General features: G+C 44.1%; 2 protein-coding genes across 2 annotated transcripts in view; one reads left to right on the top strand and one right to left on the bottom strand.

The window, feature by feature from the left end:
* COL4A2 (collagen type IV alpha 2 chain) overlaps positions 1-1,697 on the bottom strand; it is a 183,368-nt gene extending 181,671 nt beyond the window's left edge. Inside the window, exons 1-3 of the mRNA XM_079779586.1 lie at positions 1,488-1,697; positions 1,114-1,196; positions 966-1,020 (exon numbers count right to left, since the gene is read on the bottom strand). Of these exons, the coding sequence (XP_079635712.1) occupies positions 966-1,020; positions 1,114-1,157 (99 nt within the window). The 5' untranslated portion in view covers positions 1,158-1,196; positions 1,488-1,697. The remainder of the gene's footprint in view (positions 1-965; positions 1,021-1,113; positions 1,197-1,487) is intronic.
* A 128-nt stretch (positions 1,698-1,825) lies between these two features.
* COL4A1 (collagen type IV alpha 1 chain) overlaps positions 1,826-25,988 on the top strand; it is a 136,895-nt gene continuing 112,732 nt past the window's right edge. The window contains exon 1 of the mRNA XM_079779587.1: positions 1,826-2,052. Coding sequence (XP_079635713.1) covers positions 1,969-2,052 — 84 coding nt within the window. The 5' untranslated portion in view covers positions 1,826-1,968. The remainder of the gene's footprint in view (positions 2,053-25,988) is intronic.

The raw sequence follows: 25,988 nt of genomic DNA on the forward strand, positions 1-25,988 counted from the left end.
ATCAAACTGCAGCAAATACAGCTTCCCATTGTCCTTTAGGTGCTACTCGACCCAGAGTAGGGGCCCTGCAGGGGAGGAGGCATTCCCAGCAGGAGTCCCGTGAGAAGGCAGGTGTGACAGAAATCATGTTCCAACAGCGCATAGAGAGGAGGGACATCTAGGAAGTCCCCTCCAGTTTAAACATTTATGTCCTCAACTGAAGAGACCCACCAAACCTGTGGCGGTATGGCCACGCTCCATCAAGCTCAGTAGAAGTGGCGCCTATTCTTTAACCACAATTATAAAATCCCGTAGAACCGTCACCAGTGCCATGACAATACTGACAGAGCTGCTCGGAATGGCAGGGCCGCTGGGGTGGGGGGCACACAGTAAACGGGTCACCTGGGGGAACCTTAGCAGCTCCCACGGTGCCTCTGCCAGGGCCAAACCAAGTGTCCAGCCATCGTTCCATTACAAAGGTTAAAGCGAAATACAAAGTTGCCAGTGGTCCTCCTCGCCCCGCCCATTCCCCCCTCCCAAAGGCGTTCATTAGAGGAAGAAGCAAACTCTGCCTAGGACAGGACAGTAGACACTAGCTTCTGAGTTCCATAAACACGTCTCTCCCCGGTACCCGTTTCACGCCGCATTGCCACGTGACTGACAGCCTTCCCTGGCTTCTAAGGCTTTGCCTAAACGTAGGAAAAGGATGCCAAGGCTACGTTTTAAATGACTGGTTCCCGTGGAAGGGCCAACACTTGCAAAGCACAAATGGATGGTGGGAAGGCAAACCGGAGAAGTTCCTGGGGGAAAGCGAGCTTTCTCAGAAGCTGGGCTCGGCAGGGGCTGCAGGGGACACCCGGGCACGGACACACACACACACACACACACACACACACACACGCTCAGGTGAGCGCGCAGTGGGCGTCCCAACCACACTCCCCGCGCGGCGCGCGAACCAAAGCCCGTGACCGGGAGCCAGGACTTACCGCCAGGACGCTCTGGGCCAGGAGCCCAACCGTCACGGCCCCCAGCAGCAGCCACCTGGAAGGGAGAGGGAGGAAAAGCGCCGTGAGCGTGCGCCTCGATTTGGCAAGTCCTGAAAGTTACGCGGGGACAAGGCAGAAAGTCGCTTACCGCCGCAGGGCAGGGCCCGACGCCTTGCACTGGTCTCTGTCCATGATCCCGGTCCAGCCACCCTGGGCTCGGGTCGGTCCCTCCTAGCGTGCAAGGAGAGACAAAGCGGGCTGAGCAGGGGCCGGGGAGGGAAGCATCCTAGCCGCCGCCGCCGCCTCCGTCGGAGACGCGGGAGAGTGGGGTGCGCCCCCCACCTTTGTGCTGGGGTGACGGAGATGGAAGAAAGAGGGGCCGTCCCACCTAGGCCCTGGTTGGGGCTGCTAAGCCGCGGCCGCTCGATCCCCATCCTCCCCTTCCATTCCTAACAGCCTGCACAGGGCGCCCCAAGTCCGTGGCTTCGGCCTGGGTCTCCCCGTCCCCGGGGTTGCTCTCACCTCCGGCCCGGCTTCCGCCCCTCAGCAGCGTCCGCCGGCGGCACAGCAGCAGCGCGTCAGCCTCTCAGGCTCCCCGGCCGCCGGCCTCGGGGCCCGCGCGTCCGCCCTCGGCCCTCCGCGCAGTCGGGGAGCGTGGGGACGCAGGGTCGCGCCGCGGCGGCCGGAGCGCAGAGCCCTGGCGTCCCGGTGCGCCGGCAGCCACAATCCCGGGGCCGCGCGCTCCCGCCGCCTCTTACCCGCGCCACAGGGTCCTCCCCTTTGAGACGCCGCCCGCGCGCCGCCGAGGGGAGGGGGCAGCGCCAACAAATTGAGGAGCTCGCCTGGCCTCGCTCAGGTCTCCGCTGCAAGCCGCCGCGCCCCGGACGGTGCTCCGCGCTCGCGCGCCGGCCTCCGAGAGCGAGCCGCCCTCCGCGGCCCGCGAGCGCCTGACTGCCGACCTCCACCGCCCGCCGCCGGCAGCCGCCGCCCCGGGCGCGCCACCATGGGGCCCCGGCTCGGCGTCTGGCTGCTGCTGCTGCCCGCAGCCCTTCTGCTCCACGAGGAGCGCAGCCGAGCCGCTGCGAAGGTGAGTCCCGGCCGACCCGACTCCCCTGTGCCCCGCCCTGCGCCCGGGCGCCCCGCGCTACCCCTTTGTCCCTGGCGCGAGCCTCCCGCCCGCCCCTCGGGGGCCGTTCGTGGCACGGCCAGGTGCACTCTCCCCGGTCTCCGCCGGTGATCCCTGTGGGCTGCGATCGCACTTTCATTAGGGAGCCTCCTTTGTTGTGGCCTGGGTAGGGGCGAGTGAGGGGACTCCTCAGGGCCGGGGGCAAGCGAGCAGAACTTGGTGCGCACTGGATGGGGTGAGGGTGCCCGGGAGTCAGCGGGATTTGAACTCGTACCTCCGGGCGCTCAGCGGCTCACCGCCTTCACCTGCAGTGGGTGCCCGGGTGAGTCGGGGGCGGGAGGGGCGGACACACGCTCCCCACGCTGCTCCGAGCCCCGCACATGTGCCCAGGCGTCTCTTTGGGCTTGTTTCTCTCGATTTTTGGAGACTCTGGTAGTTGATGCTGAACAGTCTGGGCTGTTTGCCTGGAAACAGCTGTATCTTTGCTTTCCCACGACTTTTATGTTGCTGAAGCACGCTCAAGAGCAGAAGTGGGACTCTTCTGCAATGCAGCTTTAAAAAGTTCTTATACTCGACTCGTTGCCTTTTATTCATATATACTTTAAAAAGCATAACCACATTTATATTTGAGTGTGAAACCAAAATGAAACTCCATCTCATTGTTCTGTGTACAAATTGTTTTCCTACTTTTCATTTCCTCTGGCTATGTGCTTGCCCGGAAAGGAGCTGGGAGTTCAGTTTGCAGGGGTAAAAAGGCTTCCAGCCCTGGACTGTCCTTGATGTTCTGTTGTTCTTTCCTTTTTTCCTTTCCTCCAGACAGAATAAAGACCTCAGCTTTTCCGCACTGCAAAGCCATGTAGACAAAACCGCGGGAAGGTGGTGTTTCTAAACACATTTTGCAGCATCCCCCCCACCCCCCCCCCCAAATATTTAAAATGATTTTGCTACTTGCTACATTTCCCACCGATTCTTTTACTGTTTCAAATCCTGATCTTGCTCTTAGATTTTTTGTTTGCTTTTTTACTTTTCTTCTGGAAGAATGATACTCACTAACTCCACTTCACTGTATATGAATTATTAACTGTTACATGCCAGAATAAACTGGGAATATGCACACGTCTCATCATCGAGAGTTTGACTTCTTGCTGGCAGTGTCTTCCTTGGGTATTGAAAGGACTAACGATTACACTAGCAGTTAACTTCAGATTGTTGCTCCTAGCCTAGTGTCTAGCCTCTCGCACTGAAGTCAGTTATTTAAACACTCTCCAGTGATGACAAACTACTTTCCAAAGAGGAGGCTCCAGAACACTCTATTTGGGTGTAGAAATATTGACCAAAAGATGTAACACTTCCAAGGAGAGATTGCTAAACCTGATGGCAATGAGAGAAAGTTCTCTATTTAGAAATATGAACCTATGTTTGGACTCAGATTTTAGAGTTTCTGATTTATAATATTAACAAAGTGAAGCTAATTGTAAGAGCTAGCTGTTCAAATAGCCAGGACTTTAAGGAATGAGCCCCTCACTTATGGAAACTCCTGTTCCTACCTGGGGAATAAAACTCATTACTGTTGAGTTGGGGATTTTTTTCACTTCCTTTTATTCTCTAAAGCCCAAGTACATTCCTGTCCACTAGTTTGCTCTATCCCTCAAGGTATCACATAGTGTTTTAAGAGATCTAGCATGTGGACAACCTCTGATCACCAATTGACTTAACAGATATTATCATTACACAATATTTTTTCCTGGCTTTGTTACAGAGAGATGCATATGACTTATTGGTATATAAGAAAATCCATTTAAAAACAATAACTGGTTAAATTGAAAATTGTCTCACTTTTCATGCCAGCAATAACTTTTTTTTTTTGCTTAACTCCTACCAAAATCAACTGTTAGGTATACAAAAAAGTTGAAATAACCTCAATATTAATCCAAGCAAAATATCATTTAAAAATACATTTTTTGAATGATAAGATGTTACAAGTCAATTAAACCCTAATTTAAAAGCTAATACAAATTATTCTTTGCTTACCCGCTTCTTAGAGTATCTGATGCCAAAACACCACCTACTATGTGCCAGGCACAAATTGTACTTATTTATTTTTCACATGAAAGTCTATTTGACTGTACATTTGACCATATCTGCTGTGGTTATATTGTGTCCATTTACTAGTGGATGGATTTTCTAAGCTGGTGTTTTTGGTCATACCTACCCCAGTTCCCTTCCCCAACTTTTCTTTCTTAGGCAAGAAAGGAGGAACAGGGTGCAGGCCTGAGACAAAAATGTGCTCATAGTATTTTGATGGCAAGTGCCATGTGTTCTCAGCCATGCAGTCAGACCGAACTGAATGAATTGTTCCATCCACAGCCTCCAAATTACCCCCTCCAATGGGTCTGTGTGATGTTCCTTAACAAATTATTTCTTGGGGTCAGAAATGTGAACTTTGCCCAAAGTTGGTGATGCCTGCCTATCAATATTGACATCTCCAGACCATGAGTCACCACTCCTGTGACTGAATGACTTAGAACTCAAAGGAGGTGAGATTTAATTCTGCGGGGAAATGTAATTTAACTGACAACACTGATTTCTGACTTAGTCCCAATGACAGTAACATGAACCCAATATCTTGGGAGTAGATTGGTGAAGATATAATCCAAACCATCATGCTCTTTACATAGAGAATTGGATCAGGGTAAAGAGAAGCATCTCTAATTCCAACCAGAAGAAATAATGTACATAAATTATGTGTGCGTAAGAGTGGTACTCTTCCACAATTATTAATGGTGTATGTTAGTCATATCACACAGAAGAGTGTGGTTTAGGAACAAGAGGATCCCACCTTTTGTGTCTGCTTTGATTTAAGCAAATGATTTTGGAGGGCTCCCCCGTGCCTCAGTTTCCCTAGCTGATCTGTCTCTGCTCCCAGGGATCCATCCCTTCCTTCATTCTGTACATGCTCCCTGAGAAATTCTTCATGCCATGCACTCTGCCAGGTGCTGGGCATACAACAGTGACTGGGACCCACTGTCTGCCCCCAGCAAGGTCACAGTCTAGAGAGAAATACTGAGAAAGAAACAGGCAAGTACAACCCATGCTGGTAATTGCTACAATCAAGCTATTCCAAGGGCTGCAGAAGCACCTAACCCAGCTTTGGGGACTTCTGGGAAACTTCTGGAGGACATTCCATTTCTAAGTCAGAAAGAAATCGGAACTATAAACCCAGCATATTTTTTTTTTATATGCACCATTATAGGGCTTCATACATGGGTGTGGTAATTCTACTTTGTCCTTTCACAAGTCTAAGGGTCTTTGCCTTTAAAGATGACCCTAAAGTTCCCCCCTTTGAGATACCGAGATGTTATTGTTTCTGTTATCAGCAATCCTGATAGCTGAACTTTTGCCTCAGTGGGGTGGAGAGACGAGGAGGGCATGGTCTAGGTCAGGAGGGAGAACAGCGATAAGAAGCTCCTACCTCCCAGCCAGCTAGGGCCCTGGCATTGGTGGTGTTTCCTTTCTGGAGGCTGCAGGCACTTTGGGGTGTTTGGAGAGGTGCAGCCTGGGTGACTGATTCTGGGTGGGAGCGCCTTTAGGAACTGACCCAGAAAACCTACCCTCACTTGAGCAAGGACATGAGGGAATTTACAAAGCCTTGTATTATTCATTAACAAGACTGTTGGCAAATTTCTTGGGACTGGTGAGGATGGCCATAACTTGACAAGGTCGGTTATCTAGTTAAGAGCTGGTAAAGATTTTCCAGACAAATTGAACCCACAAGTGACTTTCTAAAACGAATTCTTTTAGACATCAGGAGGGCCTCAAGAAAGGAATAAATGAAAATTCTTGTTTTGATGAAGTACACAATGTTTGTTACAACAATTGTTCCAGAAATTGAAAAATAATTAACCTCATTAAAATGTCTCTCAAGCAGATTTGGTATTTTGAGTTCTTGGGCTAGAGTAAGCAAGAGCAACAATAGAATGCCTAAAATAATATCACTAGAGCATTGTTTTTCCTGCTATTATTGAACAACCAGTAAAAAAAATATCAGCTATAGAACAATACAGAAGACATATTCCTACCATTCTTACTCATACAATGAAAGGGGATGTAAACCAAAACATGCTTCAATTGTCAATTTCTTTTGAGGAGTTTAACACTGTAAGAATCACTCTGGGTTAATATTTTTATAGTCTGATACACAGTGAGCTAGGTCTATCCTGTGTTCCTTCTTCATTGTTCTCCTGGTCTTACTTCTGTAACACAAGTCTATTCTAGTTTCCTTTCTATTTCTCTGTTCTTTTCTCTCATTCCTCTTCCAAAACCTTCAGTGTAGGTATACCATGAAGATAGGCCTAGCTGGCTTCTCTCTTTTCTCTACTCTCACTACCTGGGGGAGATCTACTTCCTTGATTCGGTACCTTCTGTGAGGTTGACTCCAAACCTTTTTAAAAAATTCCAGTCTAGTATATTCCCATTCCCATGGAACATCTCACCCGAGCTGTCCTGATATGATCGCAGACTTAGCAGATATGTCCAGAACTGGACTTATCTTATACGCAGATCAACTGTGCTTCCTAGCTCTCCCATTTTGGTCATTGGCACCACTGATGTTTCCTGGTGCTTGGCCTCTAGATCATGAATAAATCTGGAGGCCTCACCCTTCCTTCTTTTTTATCCTCCATGTCACTCAGTCACCAGGCCAACCCTTCTTTGTACATGCTTCTTAGAGTCCCACCCCCCCCTCCTTTTCTCTTTCCATGCTGTGACCCTGTTTGACCCATGGTTGTCTACTCACCTTGTGCTAGGATTGCCACAGCCCTCCTGACTCCTGCCCCTTCTTTCAGCCTTGAGTTTGCTCCAGCCCATTCCTCCTGTTGGTGTGAGGCTGTCTTCAGAGATCCTGTTGATGATCACATGATTCCACTGCTCAGGATCTGACAATGGCTGCCTACTATCTGACCATAGGTTTCCATCTCTTTGGATGGATGTTGTTTTTTTTTTTAAATAAAGTCTTTATTTTTTAGAGCAGTTTTAGGTTGAAAGCAAAATTGAGAGGAAGCTGTGTCTGCACAAGCATAGCCTCTCCCATTATCAACATCCCCCACCAGCGTGGTACATTTGTCACTATTTGATGAACCTATATTGACACATCATCATCACCCAAAGTCCATAGTTTACATTAGAGTTCACTCTTGATGTCGAATATTTTATGGGCGTGGACAAGTGTATAATGACCTGTACCCACCATTACAGAATCACAGAGTGTTTTCACAACTCTCAAACTCTTCTGTGCTCTGCCTGTTCATTCTTCTCCACCCTGAACTTCTCACAACCACTGATCTTTTTACTATCTCCGTAGATTTGCCTTTTCCAGAATGTCTTATAGTTGGAATCATTCAGTATGTAGCCTTTTCAGATTGGCTTCTTTCACACAGTAATATGCATTTAAGGTTCCCCCATGTCTTTTCATGGCTTGATAGCTCCTTTCTTTTCAGCCCTGAATAACACCATTATCTGGTGTTCCACATTTTATCTATCCATTCACCTAGTTGCTTACAAGTTTTGGCGATTTTGAATAAGGCTGCTATAAACATCCCTGTGTAGGTTTTTGTGTGGATATAAGTTTTCAACTCTTTGGGGTAAATACCAAAGCATATGATGGCTGGCTTGTAGGGTAAGAGTTTATTTAGTTTTGCAAGAAACGGCCAAACTGTCTTTCAAAGTGGCTGTACTATTTTGCATTCCCACCTGCAATGAATGAGAGTGCCTGTTGCTCCACATCCTACCCAGCATTTAGTGTTGTCAATGTGTTGAATTTTGACCATTCTAATAGGTGTGTAGTGGTATCTCTCATTGTTTTAATTTGGCTTGGTGCATACATTTCCCAATATAGATCCATGGAATTTACCTGGCCTTATTCTTCGCGTCTCCCCAACATGCAACCTGGGTAATTGTCATGAAAGACTAATCTCTGTGTTCCAATAATCTTACTGAGCATCAATCTCTAACCTATTACATGAGGATAATATAGGGTCTATGGATACCTTCCAGTTGCTCAGTGCACAAGAAGCAAGTAAATATTCAAGAAATGTTGGGGACATGGCTGGGATCACATGTCTGCTGGTTTGACACCTCTGACAACTATGAGATACTGGAGGACATAGCTTCTTTTTTTAAATGCCCTCACTGTCTGGGGGAGTGCCTGACAATGGAGGGGAATCAGTAATTACTGGTCATTGGTTCTAATGTTCCTGGCTGCCATTCAGCCAGGACCCTGGCAGAGCCCTGTGGAGCTGTGCGCTGGCTCAAGTCGATTCTGTTACATTGCTGACCCCTGTGGCAGTTTGAAGGAACACAAGATAAGGAATGCCAAAGGAAGGTGTTTCCTCTCAATTTGAAATTTAGAGTAGATATTCCACCACAGACTAAACACAACTTGGAAATATATACGATGCTGAACTCTTTATGTAAATAGTTTATTCCGTGGTTTAGTAATATCCCTGGCTTTGCTACTTTGGGTTTTTAATCTGAACATGTAATAAGAACATTTTATGTCATGTGAGTTTTAAAGCTTGCTTGATTTGTGGTAAAGTAAAAGACAAATATAAAGTGTCTGAATCAGATATTAAAGCAATGTACTACTACCATGTGGGCTTTTGTTGATCTCTTCCTGATAAAGGAGAATTAATTATCTAGTCTCCTCATCTTTTATTGCTCTTGGAAGCAATAGTACTTTATTACCAAATAAATGAGTGTACTGGTGGTATTTCTTTCTTATTCAGATGACAACAAGAGAAACAATACTGGCTGTGACCTGGAAGAAGCCAATTTGATGTTAGTTCCTAGTCTCATGTCATCAAATATACCAACAATTGAAGAAGCCATTTGTATATCCACTCAGAGAGAGTTTAGCTGATTAAATAAATTCCGTCCAACTCAGTGGAATATTTGGAGAGATAGTATTCCTGTATTGACATGTAATGAAAATTGTTAAAAAATGTATTGAGTTTCTGCTTTAGAAAATAAATATATTCCTTTATGAAGAACAAAACCCAGTGTTTTCTCATTGTAATTCAGTGTTCCTCAAATTATTTGCACAAATTGCTCCCAGCAGCCACTGACACACTTAGGGATGAGGGAGGTTTGGAGGATAGTGATACATGGCAGCTCGTGTCTTCATTTCACAAAGAGAAATCTTACCTCACACTGGTCTTTTAGCAATGGGCATTTCTGAGGATAGTACATCGATATTGGTTTCCTGTTTCAGAATGTTACAAAGAAACCCAACGATAACTATTTTGTTATGTTTTTTTTTTCATTTCTATTAAAGATATGTTAATTAATGTATATTTCAATCAGAGGAAGATTTGGCTTCTACATCTCTAACAATACTTTATTTATATAAATTACGCATATTTTGTAATATGCAAAATGGTCAAAATTTATTCTAAAATACACAATTATCCTTTTATGCAACCAAGGACTTATTTTTGCTCACAGAAGTATTTGTTTCTGTGTGATCCAAGAGCATCAACTTTGAAGTGTCATATTTAAATACAAGCAACTACTTTTCCTAATTAGCTTTAATTTTTGAGTTGCATTTTAGAATTTTAAAGAAGAATACAATAACATTTTAATGTCACAGAGTTATTACTGAGTTGCATGAAACTTATTTCCTAGGTTGCAACTATTCCTGTGTTAGAGCTTGAGTTAAGGTAATTATTGTTACCTATGACATACAAGATTTTATTCAAGGGGAAAAGGCCACAGCACCATAATTTGGTCCATTTTTTTTTTTTTGTAATGACTATTTGGAAAATACTTAATCTAACTTACATTTTAGATAGAAATCATATACTACCTGAGGGTTCAGCCTAATTCCAAGGATTCTAAAATTAGCCAGGCAAAAGAAATGTCTATTTCTCTAAGAAGCTTGCAGTAAAGGGAGATGTACACACAACTTATTGGAAAGATAATTACAACGTTTTGAATACATCCAGAGAGGAAGATAGTCCAGCCACTGTTGCTCCGCATGGGGTAGTAGTTAAGTTCATGGTGCTGGTTTGGATCCCTGCTGTGTCTCTTAACTGTGTCTCTAACATGCAAATTACCTACTTTTCTCTGCCCATATTTCCTCATGTAAAATTAGGATGAAAATAATGCCTCACTTGGAGGATTAAATGAGTTAATATTTGTAAAGCATTTATACTGTATAGTGCTGGCTCTGTGCTAGGCACTATTCTGTTTGTTAAATTAAATTGTGCAATAAATAGCCAAGTAATTATACATCAAGTCATCTTGGGGCTGGAGAAGACCATAGGAGGGTCCCCTGTGCCGGTAGTTCTCGAACTGGAGCTCACAGCAGAATCATCTGGAGGGCTTGATGAAACACAGATGGGTTTCTGACTCGGGGGATGTGGGGTTCACCTGAGAATTGCATTTCTAACAGGTGGTGTTGATGCTGTGGGACTGGAGACTATATAGATCTTATCCATTCTCTTTATTTTACAGGAGCAGCAGTTTGATGGATGTGAGCTATAATAGGCTATTCTGAGACATTAGTTTACACTCAAATAGAAGCTGAACCATTGCATTTAAAGTGACTTTTTCAGTTCTCATTATTATTATTTTTTTCTTATTGGTTGTTGCTACTGCCAGCAGTTTCATTTTCAGCTCTGTGATGCTGTTTGGAGGGTCAGGAGTGGGAAGAAGGGTCTAGAAGCATGCATGTGTCAAGATGCTGAAGAATTAATTTAGCCCTAACCGGTTTGGCTCAGTGGATGGAGCGTCGGCCTGCAGACTGAAGGGTCCCAGGTTCCCTTCCGGTCAAGGGCATGTACCTTGGTTGCGGGCATATCCCCAGTAGGGGGTGTGCAGGAGGCAGCTGATCGATGTTTCTCTCTGATCGATGTTTCTAACTCTCTATCCCTCTCCCTTACTCTCTGTAAAAAATCAATAAAATATATTTTAAAAAAGAATTAATTTGGAGAGGGCTTTGCTGGTGGGAGCTGAGGACAGCTGATACCTAGAGAAGATCCTGGTCCACTGTGGTCCTCCTCGGAACATGGCACACGAGGTTTCTCATGATTATTTACTTTGTCAGAGTTTTGCCAACTTTAGTGACTACATTCATTCCCACGCACCTGCTGAGAATGGGCTTGGACTGTATGCTTAGAGGCTGGCCCAGGGCAGAACCCAGTCAGAACTTGTGAGGCCAGAAGCCCATCATGTGACTTCAACTTCCTGCAGAGTCCGCCCTCATCCACCTCTTCTGTGCCTTGGCCACTTGGCCCCCTAACTGAGGAATTTCTGTTTTATATCTTATTTTGGCCAAACCCATTTCCTGAAGATTAAAGACCCTTTGGGGTTATTGGTTTAAAATAACTCCTAAATTTTGGTCAGGAAATGGCCTATAAAATTAAGATGGTCTTGCCAAAACAGAAAAATGGGTCAGTGATGGGAAAAAAAAATACTGCAGTGTGGGTAGTTCGACCTCTGGGTCAGATGTATTTTGTTTAAGTACATAGACTTGGTCCAGAATCAATGCCATTCACTGACACACTGGGGAGGGCACACTCTTTATTACGTAGGATGTGCAGCAGGCAGTCTGCTTGGTCCATCCCTCATTCATACCTTATCTTTAATAGACACTTTTGCATGGAAACACACTAACAACAAATGCTTTTTATCAGTTTGTTAAAGCAACTCTTAATAATTAGCTGTTGGGCGCCTTAGTAATAATTAGATTTTGTTTTCCCAAATACTTCAAAATAATAAGATTGTATTTCTTTATTCTGGAATTAGTTTTTTAAAACTTTTTAATTTTATAATTAATCATTTTTTATTTCTTCTTGACCTTAGATATTTTCCCTTCTTTGGAGTCATTATCCATTAGTATGTTAATAGATATACATATGTGTGTGTTTTTCCTCTTGACTAATAATTCATTTAAAACATACATAAGTTTGGGCATTGTTTTAGGCTATAAGCCACATTTATAACCAAACTCCCAATGTTTTTTTATATAGTGAAAATAAACCAAGTAAGGTTAAGAATTCACTTAAGCACATAGCACAAATTAATAGGCTGATAACTCAGTTTTTTGATTCTGGCATTCAAAATCTGTTCAACAAATGTATGTTGAGCACTCATGCAGGGTCAGAAAATATGCAAGTGATTAAAATTGTTTTTATACTTTGTGTTCTAATATATGCCCAAGTTAAAAGAAGAATAATTCTAATAATGGCATAAAAGCAGTTATACGGAAACATTAAAACTGTCACTGTTCTCTTTTTGCCCCCCAAATTTTCACTGAAGTTCTGCTTTTTTAGAAAGAACATCACACCATCACAGACTCTGGAGCCAGATCACATGTGTTTGAATTCTTAAGTTACCAGTGACTAGCTATTGGACCTTGGGTGACCTATTCAACCTCTCTGTGCCTTAGTTTTCTCATCCGTGAAATAGAAATAATGATAATATTCCTTTAGAAGATGGTTGTGAAGATAGTACATGTGCTAATATGTGTAAAGCACATACACGAGTGACTGCCATATCATGAGTCCAAGAAATGTGAGCTCTTGTTGTTGATTTCACTGTTACATTACTGATATTCATCTGTAACTAAAAGTATACTTACTAAAAATATCTTCCTTTTACTTCTATTTCATTTCTTTAAATGAAATAAACTTCTTGGACAATTTATACTAGTAAATGTTAGCATTATAATGAGATTCAGGCACTGAAATTAACCAAATATGTTTTTATTGCATATTTTTAAGGGTATAATTCTACCCCCAAAGTATTCCAAGATGGAAGACTGGGCTTTGAAACATGACAAAAATACAGAAGCAAGTTGAAGTGAAATATGTTGTAAGGATCCGTATAGGAAGTGGCAGCATTTCCTCAGTTTGAAATTTTTGTGAGATACTCCGGCAGCTGGTACTTGATAGCCACTCAGAAGAGGTCTTCCATAGTGTTCTTTGTGAGAGTGACCAATGTGAAAAGAACATGGCTTAATGGGAAGTTATGCAAAGTGAATCATGTTGGAGAGGTTTGGTAAAAGGGGAAAGGGCATCTCTTCCTTAGCATGAGAAATGGAGGACCCTCCAGGGCTGTTTCCTCAGCTTCCCAAATGCATGTGGTTTCTGGGAGTCTGCACTGACTCCAGTAACTTCTCACCAACGCATCAACTAAGTTCGGAGTTGGTGGGACTGAAGACAACAACTCCATCTTTAGTGATTGATTTATCACTCCCAATAAATCCCTCTTAAGTCGGTCAGTCACAGAGATCATGAGCTGCTTTGGTGAGAGGGCCGATGTGGGGACAGATCCAAGTGGTGGCTCACTCCAGCGCTAAAAACCTCGCCTGCTGCCCAGTTTGATCCTACTTTGGAGGTGCTGCGCCTCTGTCTGCCTTGGGCCATTCCCTGTGATAGATGATGTCTATGGAAATAGAATTCACCTTAGGTCATGGTCAGAAACCCATGGAGTGGGAGAAGGTAAGAGGACAATCCAAGCATGCTGACAGATTGAAGATGTTTATCAATTAAAAAGCCTTAAAATGGGATAGCCCCATATATCTTGATAAAGAGTCTTTCTGCAGAGGTCTCTACATGTTTTAGGGAAATGAGTCTTATTTGTACATTTTTACATTAAAATGAACATTTATAGAATGTTAGGGTTTTTGTATATTAAGTACATTCAGTTAATACATATATATATGTGTGTGTGTGTGTATGTACATACATGTATATATACACATATATTAGTATGTGCATACCATGAATATATTATATATAGATATAATTAATGGTATCCATTCATTCATTTATTTGTATGATAAATATTTATTGAACACCCATTATGTGCAAGTCACTAGTTTAGGCTGTGGAGCAAAACAGACAAGACTTGCCGCCTTCAAAAATAGTTTATGAAATTAACATAAACTGTTTGGTTTTCCTTCATGCTGAGCTAGAAATTATTTTTTAAAATGTCCTTCTTTGCTGTTTTAGGAATGGCTCAGTCTCAGAAATTCAACTCTATCAAAAGAGTTATAAATATAAGGAAGAGAACTGAATTCCTCTACAGGAAATATTATCTACTTTGATATCTCTAAAGTAAGTTCATGAGACTAACAGACATTCAGGGTTGTTTCATTTATTTAGAAATTAAAAAATTTGAATTATCTCTAGGAAATGAGTTAGCTTGATTCTCCTGCCCTGTGAATGATAAAAAGCTAGCTATGGGAAAACAAGTTAGATTTAGGGTGGATGAAAGCATCAGTGTGGAAATACCAGATGGAAGGATGGAGACTTCAAAAGCAAATTCGTTTCCACAGTGTTCATGACTCTCAAGCATTTTGACCAGAATGGCATATGTCACAACAGTCATGATGCAAGAATATTGTCCTTTGCCTTAAAATTGCATTGCTGTCTAGTCAAGTCAGCAAGGCCCTGTGTGAAGAGGCTTGAGGCAAACAGTCAGAAGGAGGGATGCTTTTGTAATCAGCAGGGATACACCCCGAGGACCTCTAGCTCCAAAGGGCACATGTGGTCATGCCGTTCCCACTGTAGACTGCAACTCCTGTGGGACACCCGGCGGCAGTGTGTAACAGCACCAAGCAATGCAGAACTGGCATTCACCGACTCAACACTTACTTGAACCTGGAGAAGTTCTGGTCACCATTAGTATTCGATCCCTTTTCTGTGAGAAATGCTATTGGGCAAAATTAAAATCTTGTTCTAAGGACGAAGGTTAACTAGGTTTCCTGGACCAATCTAATTGTGATTGGGAATAAATTAATCAGAAGCATGAAGACTGTTTCTGTGAAAATATTGAGTGACTTAATAAGAAAATATAGGTCAAAGTTCTTGGCAAAACATGCTGGCCATCTGTCCTAGACAATTGACAGTACACGCCCCATCTTATCTTGCAACAGTGAAAGCTACAAAAGGAGGGGCGAAAGATAATGTAAAAATCTCTGATGAAATGTATGGAGTGACAGAGCCTTTCTGGTGGAGAATAATTATAGAAATGATCCTTAATAAACTTAATTCCTTAATTAGCAGTTCTTTTCTTAAATAGTGTCAGAGGACCAAGAGGAAGTAAGATCAGTTGATGCTTCCATATGTCTAAACATCATATTAAAAATGCAGCCCTGAGTTTGGGTGGCCGTATCTGAGCCATTGTCTACCATATTGGAGTGAAACTGCTTGTGACCTCCAGTCAGAATGACAGATGACGGACAATAAGTACTAGGAGACAACTCCAAACTTTAATGTAACTTATTTGGTCCTGGATGGTATGCAGCTGTGTAACTTGAGAGAATGTAGTATTAACTTGAAAGCTGTGTGTAGCAAAGCAAAATAATTAGGTTGAGTTTCTAATTATTTATAGCCTTGCAGGTGGAAGTGACAACCGCTAGATTGTGTAGTGTTTTATCTGTTCTTCCCAGAGTGAGGGCCATGACCCGTGAGAACCATCCCCTTTGGTGGCCTAAAGACATACAAAGCAGACATTACTTTATATGTAACAATTTTGCACACCTTTGGTTTTATTTGTATAAAATTTTCAAATTTTCATGGCTGGGCCAAGCCTCCACTGCGGCACGGGTGGTGAATGTAACAGAGGAGCAGGGCTTGGGCTCTGTGCCCGTCTGTCTGGTTGGCCCTCCTGTGTGTGTCCTGTGCTGAATGAAGAGTTCACGCAAGGAGACTTCAGATGGAATCCAGCATTTATCACCTGTGGGAGGAGAGTGACCGCAGATATTTTTAGGAGAAACTCTGGAGAAGAGGTCTAGGTGGGAGTTGAGACTCTTGTGTAACAACCACTAATTTCTTTTCTCACAATTGCAGGGTCTACCTGCGAGTATGAGGTATGTCATCGTTAGCTACTGAGTGAGAATACCCAGCTGTTACCTCTGTGTGCTGGTGATAGCCTGGGACAGTTGTGTTTCCCTTAACCCTCCCCATGGAGATAACTCTCTTTGATGGCCTGCTCATTCTAATTGCCCACCTGTTAGAAATTACCAGAGTTCCTGTCCCTCTCCCATACCTGGGGCTATGTAGGTGGGCAGAGGTAGGAGTCTTAGGTGAGAAAGCTGCACAGAGGTCTTCCAGGAGAGTTCAACTTAACATTTGGTCCCTGTTTTTCTTTCTAGTTAAAATAAATTAAGGATAAAAGGTAGTTTGGTGTACCCACCTCCAATTTAGAGTGATGGAAGAGATTAGATGAAAAAAAAACAGTTTAGCAATCATTTAGCATTACATATGTGTATCAAATAAACACATTGTACACTTTATTTTAATATATTTTTATTGATTTCAGAGAGGAAGGGAGAGGGAGAGAAAGATAGAAACATCAATGATGAGAGAGAATAGAATCATTGATTGGCTGCCTCCTGCACGCACCCCACTGGGATCGAGCCTGCAACCCGGGCATGTGCTTTTGACTAGAATTGAACCCGGGACCCTTCAGTTCACAGGCCGATGCTCAGTCCACTGAGCCAAACCGGCTAGGGCAACACATCATACACTTTAAATTTACACAATGTTGTTTATCAATTATTATATCTCAATAAAGCTGGAAAAATGTAATCAAACTTTAAAAAATTTAACTTATAAGAAAAAAAATTATAGTCTAGTCTAGACCATAACATGACCAATTTAGTTGGGAGGGTTCTGTGAAGCCCTTGAAATCATATGTATATTTAATGAGTCTGTGCATGGCACATTTTTAAGGAGGTAGTGCCTAGAGCATTGATCAAAGAGCTATATGAAGCAGACTGTTGGTCTAGAGGGGCTGGGTGGCAGATTTTTATAGTAAGGTATGTTGAAAAAGATGTATCAAGGAAAAAGCCTTTGAATTTGGCAGTGGACAAGAACAGAGCTAAATTTGACATTGCCTCCAAAGAATTGGCTCTTAGAAGCAGGCAGGATGCAGGCACTTCTAAGGGTGATGGGAAAGTTGGGCAAGGAAGACAATTTTGGCAAGCATTAATCTTATTGTCTGTGTCAGATGTTTGGTGTTTATCTCTTATTTCCTGGAACAGTGCGCAAACCCTGTCTTCTCAACTTTCTTCCCATTTCTTTGTGCTCCTTCAGCATCTAGCACTGTACATGAGCATCATTATGTAGAAGAGATGCCTGGCCAGTGTCTGTTGATTGGTTAATTGCTTGCCAGGACCATGCTAGAGAAACTAAAATTTGGAGAGGAATCTAGAATCCCTCCATCTGCAGATGACAGAAGCTGCAATAAATGTAAGAATTCGGTTCGGAGCTTGTGAAGTGGGAGAAAAGAAAGGACCATTGAAGAAGCTGTCTAACCCACAGGGAAATGTTTCTACGAAGCGGTGCAGTGGACTTCATGACACCATGAAGCAGTGCACATTGAAGGCCATTCTACTCTAAGCACCTGCTTCGGGGGTGGGGGAATACAGATTTACAAAGGCTCTTCCCTCACATCAGCCACAGGCAGAGAAGGGCCAGCCCCAGGGTCTGGCTTGCCTGGCCCAGCCCGGTCCATGCCTGTGCCTTTGGTATGATCGTTAATGATTTATAATGCTCCCATTCTCTCCCAGCAACGTCCAGATCTGGAAGATAAACCATGTGGGCTGCCTGATTATGAGGTTACATGGGTAAAGCTTTCCAGTTAGTCTTGAGCATAAAGCAAGTACTTCGGTGCTGAGAGGTGCTGAAGGAATTAAAAGATAAAATCAAAGGTTTGGAAGAATTTGATGTAAAATGTAAAGATGGTCAAAGTCACAAGTGGATTTTAACTGCTGGAGGTCCTTGGAGTCTGGGAAGCTTTTCCTAGGGGAAGAGCATGAAGGCAGGGGTTTAGGTACACAATTTCAAGGTCAGGAGGAGAGGTGGGGAGGGTGATGCCACTCCTATTCTTGGCCATGTCTGGGTTGGCCATTGTCCTGGGAGAAAGATAAGCAGGGCCATTTACTTCTCTGTGTACTTGCTCCAGGCTGAGATGGGTCTCCCTTCCCAACCGTTTACCCACCTCTGTGTTTGTTCAAGAGCATAAAGACCCGATTCTGGGGAAAGCTGTTACCGTTAGCTTCTGCCACTGCACAGTGCCCCTGCTTCCTTTGCTCACTAACCAGCCCTGATGGAGACAAGCAAAGTGTCCAAGGTCATGGGCAGAATGAAGTTGAAGGGATGCCAAAAGCAAGTAGGGTGGGGAGGGGGGACGGGTGGAATGCAGCTGGGGCGATAAGGGTTTGGAGAGGTGGGTGGGATTAGTGAGCTGGAGGTGACTCCAGGAGGGGGCATCATGGGAGGGCAAAGCACTCCAGAAGGGAAACCACAGCAGGGCCAGCAACTCCAGCTGCTCTCAGGGAAGTGATCACAGAGTCCTTGGGGGGAGCAGTTAGGGAGTGAAGCTAGAGTCCAAAGAGAAAAAAGGAGCAAGGAAGCCTGAGGAGCGTGGAAAGGAATGTTAGGGGTTATGTTTCCCTGTAAGGAAAACTCGAGTGTAATATAAACATGTCGTGGGTCATTAGATGTACTGATTAAGTGAGTAAATTATAAAAGACATGTTTGGCCCTAGCTGGCTTGGCTCAGTGGATAGAGCATTCGCCTGTGGACTGAAAGGTGCCAGGTTCGATTCCCGGTCAAGGGCACATGCCTGGGTTGCGGGCTTGATCCCCAGTGTGGGGCGTGCAGGAGGCAGCCAGTCAATGATCCTCTCTCATCATTGATGTTTCTACCTCTCTCTCCCTCTCCCTTCCTCTTTGAAATCAATAAAAATATATTTTTAAAAAAGACAATATGTTTTGGGACAAAATTTAAGCAGTCCAATGACATTTTCATAATAAAACTAAAGCTATACAGGTTGGGTTTCCTCTAGGGAACCTAGACATTCAAACTCCAAAGCCATTCGAGCTTGCCATGTGCTCACATGGTGCATGTGTGGAGAAGTGTATTTGCATATATTGCATGGTAAAAATAAACTTTTACTAGACTTTAAGAGGGAAAAATTGCATGAACAACATCAACTGATGAACAAATATAGATCCAGAGACAGAGAAGCATCAAACAGACCGTTAAACCTCAGAGGGAAGACAGGGGGGTTAAGAGATCAACCAAAGGACTTGTATGCATGCATATAAACATAACCAATGGACACAGACACTAGGGGGACGAGGGCATGTGCTGGGGGGTGGGAGTGGTCGGAGAGGTCAATGGGAGAAAAAGGAAACATGTAATACTTTAAACAATAAAGAATTTAAATTAAATTAAAAAGAGAACATTGTAGAATCTGCAAAGTAGCATGTAAACATTATGAATGGGAAACTGACTCTTCCATTTAGAAATACACCAAATCGCCTTGGAAAGGAGCCAGATTGCTGCACATGTGTTTGTACCCAGCAGTGGCTTCTGTCAAGCCAGCCCCTTCAGCCCCTTCGTTCTGCACATCTTTGTTCAAAATTAGACTCTTATTACTTCCCAGAGGCCTTAAAACCAACCTGCTCATCTTTCATGAGGATGTGGAAACAGAGTATTAATAGTCACTACCCTGATATCTGCATAACAAATGGTCCGTGGAAGATTTGTAAAGAAGAGGTTGCAGGTGATGAGTCAACCCTGTGAGGAAGCAACCTGAGGCATTTGCATCTCATGCTCCTTTACTTCTTTTTTTTTCCCCCTAAGGATTTGACACAAATTTAATAGACCAAGTGTGAATCTCCTCAATATGGAAGAACTCATAAACATTAACTGAAATTTTGCTTTAGTTTTGCTTTTAGTTCTTTGTAAAATAACAAAATCACATAATTGGATCCAGTAGTCAATTTTCTCCCTCGTATTGTTTTATAGATGAGTAAACTCAATTAATTTAAGACCTGGAAGGCTTTCCACACCATCATCATGTTGCTTAGTGACCATTTAGGGTGACTTCAGACATGTGGCTACATGTAGTCGTTGCCATCTGTCATGCTCCTTTACTTCTTGAGTTTTCCACATAGAAGAAGTCTGAGACATTAGTATTTATCCTCTGAAAGGTGGTGGTGCATATTCTTCATGAAATTATGGATTTTAGATCGATCATTCTTTTTTTTCAAACTACATCAAACTAACTCATATGGTTGTGATTTTAAAATTTGTCTGTGCAAAGGAAATATACACACTATAGAGTACAAATGGACATAGGGAAGTGGGACCAATCCTGTCACTTGCTTCACCCTGTGGTTAGATAATCCTTAAAAATATTTTGGTTGCAAGAGATCACATTTTGCTTATCTCTCAAACCATGCATTCTTTCCAAAAATGGTAACAGGCCACTCTCTTAGGCACATTTTCCTATTTCACCAGCATAATCAAGCATGAGTTTAAAGGCTTGTAAGGATTCAAGGCTACAAGTAGCCTTCCTTAGTCATTAGCAGCTCTTTAGTCCCTCAAAGGAAACTTCTGTGGGGAGCAGCTGTGTGGAGTTCTATGTGCATTTCCTACTTGTAAATAGCGCGGAAGCCCCCTGATGCGGAAGTGTGTTTGATTTTCAGCATCACGTCCTTGAGCTCCAGCCAGCCGCTCCTGTGCAAGGCCATCTTGGTGTAAGGCACCCAAGGACACGCTGACTTCATTCTGGATATCGAAGCAGGGCAGGCTTTCCGCACAAGTGACAGTTCAGGGTTTCCAGCCTCTGGCCTCCAGAGAAAAGTACAATAAGAGCCCAATGTAAATTCACTCCATTTGTTCCATGTTCAAACAGAGAAACCGAGCCCTGTCTGCAGTGGCATTTTCTCTTTTGGACAGAAAGCGGGAAACTTCATGCAGATAAGGTGTTTGTAGGACTGGATCCTTTGTAGACGTGGAGTTGGGGAATATTTAGGTTTGCAGCTGCATGTAACAATTTAGACGAGATATCCAACATGGCTAGCCTTGGGCTCTGGGGTGGTGACCACGTGGTGTCTGGCTCTCCACGGAGGTGTTGCAGGAGCCTAAATTAGACTCTTATTGTGTTACCATTGTTGGAATAAAAACAAATGAGGGTATTCTTTCCCTCTAGATATGTAGTAGGAAAAAGAACAACTCTTTATGTCCATTGCCCCATTGCTTCACAACCCTTACGTTTGCATCCGGGGGTGCCAGATGCCCCGCTTGCCCCTCGCTAGGTGGGTGGCCTCTGGAGTGAAGAGAAATGCCAGATAAACAGCACTTCAGCACGCCTTTCCCCACCCTCAGCCTTAATTTTTCCAAATGCCACTCCTGAATTTTCTGGAGTTTTGTGTTGTTTCCAAACTTGTTGCAAAGGAGAGCTTTGAGCTGATGTAGAATGCAAAGTGGAATTCTTCCCGAAAACAAACTCTGCTGAACTCTTTTGTGATGGAGTGGAGGTCAGGTGCCCAGTAGGAAGTACACACTCACTCCTTACCATGTGGACTTGGAAAGAGTGAACATTCAAGATATTACTGTTGGCCTGGCCCCAGTCCAGGCTAGACTCCAGCTGTGCCCATGCAAGATTAGTTTCCTGTGGCCTGCTCTGTCCTTGCCCTGCAACATAGGGAGGCCAGCAGGTCCAAAGAGCTGCAGCTGTGGCCCATTCATCTTTGGGGTTTAGGAGTAGAGATTCAGCCAGCCTCGGTGCCCAGGAAGGTCATTAGGCTGCTAATCTGGGCCTCTTGGGTACCTGAGACATTCCTGTCCCTGTAGGTATCTGCTGTGTACTCCAGCTAGCTGGCCGTGACCTACTTTTTGGTCTTACTGCCACAGCCCATTTTTCTGGGGACTACCCCTGCCTACCCACCTGAGGATGGATGTCTGGAATGACTCCTCTCCATCCTACCACCTCAACCTTGAACTTCCTGTGTCTTACCATCTTCATCCCCAGTGCAGGACCCCTGCTGCAGAGGCCCTAGACTTACCATGTCCCTTGTCTGGCCTGACCACAGATGGTCATCCCTTCCAGGTGCAGTCATTTCTTCTTTGCCCTCCCAGAAGCCCTAGTCAGCTTTACAGGAGCTGTCGGGTATTAAACACACTCCTGTGAATAAATCAGACAGTTGTCTGCCAGGTCTTGGGCCATGACCCAATCTTGCCTGCAGCGTTAGGTGACCTTCCCCTGAGTGTGCATGCAGGGCCTTTGAGTCAATGTCATTCTTGCTTTGTCAACCTTCCTGTGCTATGAGTATTTCTCATTGGATCATTCCTATATCCAGGTCTTGCCCTCCTTTTAAAGCCTCTCTAGACTCATCTCTCCCACATACTGGGTTGATGTTGGCACCTTCACCTTCTATGCTGTGAGGGTCTACGGCCCTAATTCACAGAGGGTCTAGCACAAGGCCTGGGGCAGAGGACATGGCTATTAAATGGTAGCTTAGTTCAAGTGCTCTTTTATTAGCGGTAGTAGCAGCAGCAGTATTAACAGTCGTCTTAGCAGGAGTATTAGTAGATGCATTACTACTAATAGGATTAGCAGATGTGTTATCATTAGTAGCAGTAGTAGCAGTAGTAGTATTAGCAGATATATTAGTAGAAGTAGTATTAGCAGCAGCAGTATTAGCGGTTGTAGTAGTAGTAAAACAGAAGCAGCATTGGTATTTGTAGAGATGTATTAGCATTAGCAGTCATATTTTCATAGACGGCCTCCTTTGTTCCCTCATCCCTTCTCACTGGGTGCACTTCACAGGCCCATCACCTTTACCCAGCATCACCCAGCAGTGCTCACTGAGTGTCTCTGTGTTGCAAATGTGTTCAGGGCAATGGGAAGGCAGTAAGGCCCCAGCTCTACCTTCTAGCTGACAGTCACGGTGACTGTACTCTCTGGATAGGGTTCTGTGGGCACATGGAAGAGCTCATCCTATTGCTTTTCCAACACATATTTATGTTCTCAGAATACACATTTTATTCAAAATCTATGCCTATTGGCTTTAACATTTTAAGGATAACAATTCTAGCCAGTGCCTTAGTCTTTAATTTTAAAAATAACTCATTTCAGAAAGTTGATCTGTTTACTCATACATGTTAAACACAAAACGATCCAAATACACTCAGGAATGCTCTTCCCCATAGCTGTGCCCAGCAGGCGGCCGTCCTCTGTGAAACGGCTGTCTCTGGGCTAATGGGATTATGCTGACATGGCCTTTCTCTGGGGCATGGGCTGTGTCATCTCTAGGTTTGTCTCCTGTCCACAGCACACTGCCTGGCGATTGTAGCTGCTCAGTTCACTTGGAGAAGAAGAAATAGGCAGAACATGGTAATTCCAGTCCAGGGTTGTATTTTCTTATCAGCTGTGAGGGCATGGTCATCTTCATCAGCATTGGCCCTATTGCTTAAATGAATACATTGAGAAGCCCCCAAAGAATCACGCAAGGCGCTCTTTGTCATACCAACAGGAGAGGTCCGAGCTATAGTTCTGCTCATTTAAAAGGCCTTTTATAGAGAGAAAAGCGCTATAGGGCATGTTTTGTGTCTTTGAACCTCGTCTATGGAATTAGATCAGTCAGGCTCTGTGTTAGGAATCTGTATTTGATAATGTGTGTTTTTTATACAAAAATTGGCTTGAAAGATGGGCTTCTACCTCCACATTCTTGATGAGAGAGAATTAGATTTTTCTGCTCTTTAAGAGCTTGGAGGCTAAGACGAGGATATCATGCAGACTTTCCCAAAGGTTAAACCAGGAGGTCCCAGCAGCTTTCAGGTCGTACTTGTTGATTTGGGGCAAGGGCATAGTTTATGTAGGTCAAGCAGATACGGATCATCACATTCCTCAGATGTTAGAGGCAGAGTAGTGGCTTTGGGCTCCTGAGTTCCAGAACGTTGGCTTTTTCCCATGTTGGATTTACGTGTGACAGATGTTTAAATCAGAGACACTAAGAAAGAGGCTCTAGGGGATGACAGGTAACATTCTTCCAGGCAGTGAACATAGTGTGTCTGAGTTAAATCTGAAGCTGTCTCCTCCCCACCCCCAGGCACAGTGACAGGCTTGGGTCATGCCTCATCCTGGCCCCTTTGACAGGAATGGTTTGTGCTCATCACAGGAGGGTGGGATTGGGTAGTCTGGAAGAGGTTTCCAGATCTCTTCTTTCTACCCTGGCAGGACAACCGAATCCTAAAAAAGATGCTTTGTAAGAGTGAGGAAATTGCCAGCCCCCCTTCCTGGGCAGATGCAGCCCAGCAGGTGAATTGGAGGCCCTTCCACCCTGGGCCCCAGGTGGACTGTGTTCTGTGGAGGCTGCCCACAGGTGGTGGACCCTGCTCTGAAGTGGTCATTCCCCTGCTCCTGGCTGCTGGCTGCAGCCATCACTGCCTCTAGAATGCTGTTCTCTGGTGCCTAGTGCTGCTGTCCAAGGCTGCTCTCCCAGTCCCTCCTGGCTCACTGCTCAGTGTCTCACTCTGGGACATGTGCCTGGTGTCACCCCGTAAGCTCCCAGATGGTAGGATATCTTTGAGGGGAGCTTCTATGTGTGTTGCATGTATGCGTCTACGTGTACTTTGTATGTGTGTATGTGTGTGCACATGTGGAGAGCCCAGACACCTGGCCCTTCCCTTTGCATCCTCCCTGCTGGTTCCGAATGGTTTCGTATCTTGTCTTGGGCGCAGCCCACAGTCCCATCTCTTATATTGTCAACATAAGTATAATTCACTTTTGGCAATTAGTTATTTCTATTAAATAGCAGAAACATATGTATGATTTAAAAACTTGCTGCTGCTCTAGCTGGTTTGGCTCAGTGGATAGAGCATCGGGCTGCGGACTGAAGGGTCCCGGGTTTGATTCCCGGTCAAGGGCACATGCCCGGGTTGTGGGCTCGATCCCCAGTAGGACGCGTGCAGGAGGCAGCTGATCAATGATTCTCTCTCATCATTGATGTTTCTATCTCTCTCTACCTCTCCCTTCCTCTCTGAAATAAATAAAAATATATTAACACACACACACACACACACACAAAACTGGCTGCTGACATAAAATTTGCTAGTCAATCTCTCTTTCCCTGAAATCTGATTTGATGACTCATCTTTTCTGAACAGATTCTATTACTTGATGACACTTGAGAATCATGTAAGCCTCTGTCTTTCTTATGAAGAAAAATGTCCTTTAAACTGAAAACAATAGATTAAAGCCATTTGACTCACAAACAAGGAGAGAGAAATATACCACTTAACTACTTTAAATTGATCCATATCTTTATGCCCTGAGGTGAGTGATGGTCCAAGATCCTGGAGGGCTCCCAGGAGAGATCAGAATCACTGTCTCTCTTTTTGGTATTTGAAATGTAGAGAGATGCTGGGGGACTGGAGATGGACAATCCCCTGATTAAAAAAAAAAAGAACAATATTGAATTCCAGAAATCACAGACCAGTGAACTTCACACAGAGGATCACATTCCCAGATGGATTTTTCAGCAGAAAGTTTGAGAGTCCTTAGACAAAGAGCTCATGGTTGCTGGAAGCCAGCACAGAGATGCCCTCTAGTCTGCAGACATAACGGGTCTTGGTTTTGTCAGGCATATCATGCATGACTCATGATGTCATGGTGCATACCCTAAGGGGAGTCTGGGCTGCTTGGTGAGCCTTGCCCTGTAGGTGGGACCTGCAGTTGTGTACAGCATTCCTTCTTGATGACCTTGGGCAAGGCCTCAAAAATCTTCCCAATTCAAAGTTCCCAGTAGCCACCCTTGACTGGTAGGAACCGACACTTGAGAAGAAGCCTACTTGCCATTGCTAATCTAATGGATTTACGTTGGAAAAGAAGACAGGGTGATGTGGACAGGAGCAGCCACTGTAGGGATGGCCCAAAAGCAGGAATGAAGATGATATTAAGAGCCCAGGTGATCAGCTGAGAATGCATGACATAATTAAAAAGTGATAATAAAGAGTAAAGAAAGCATCCACAGGATTCATTGGTTGACTGTGTGATGGGTGAAGGATACAGATAGGTTGAAGATGTCT

This window comes from Cnephaeus nilssonii (genome assembly GCF_951640355.1).
Source record: "Cnephaeus nilssonii genome assembly, chromosome: 8".
In the NCBI taxonomy this organism is placed as follows: domain Eukaryota; kingdom Metazoa; phylum Chordata; class Mammalia; order Chiroptera; family Vespertilionidae; genus Cnephaeus; species Cnephaeus nilssonii.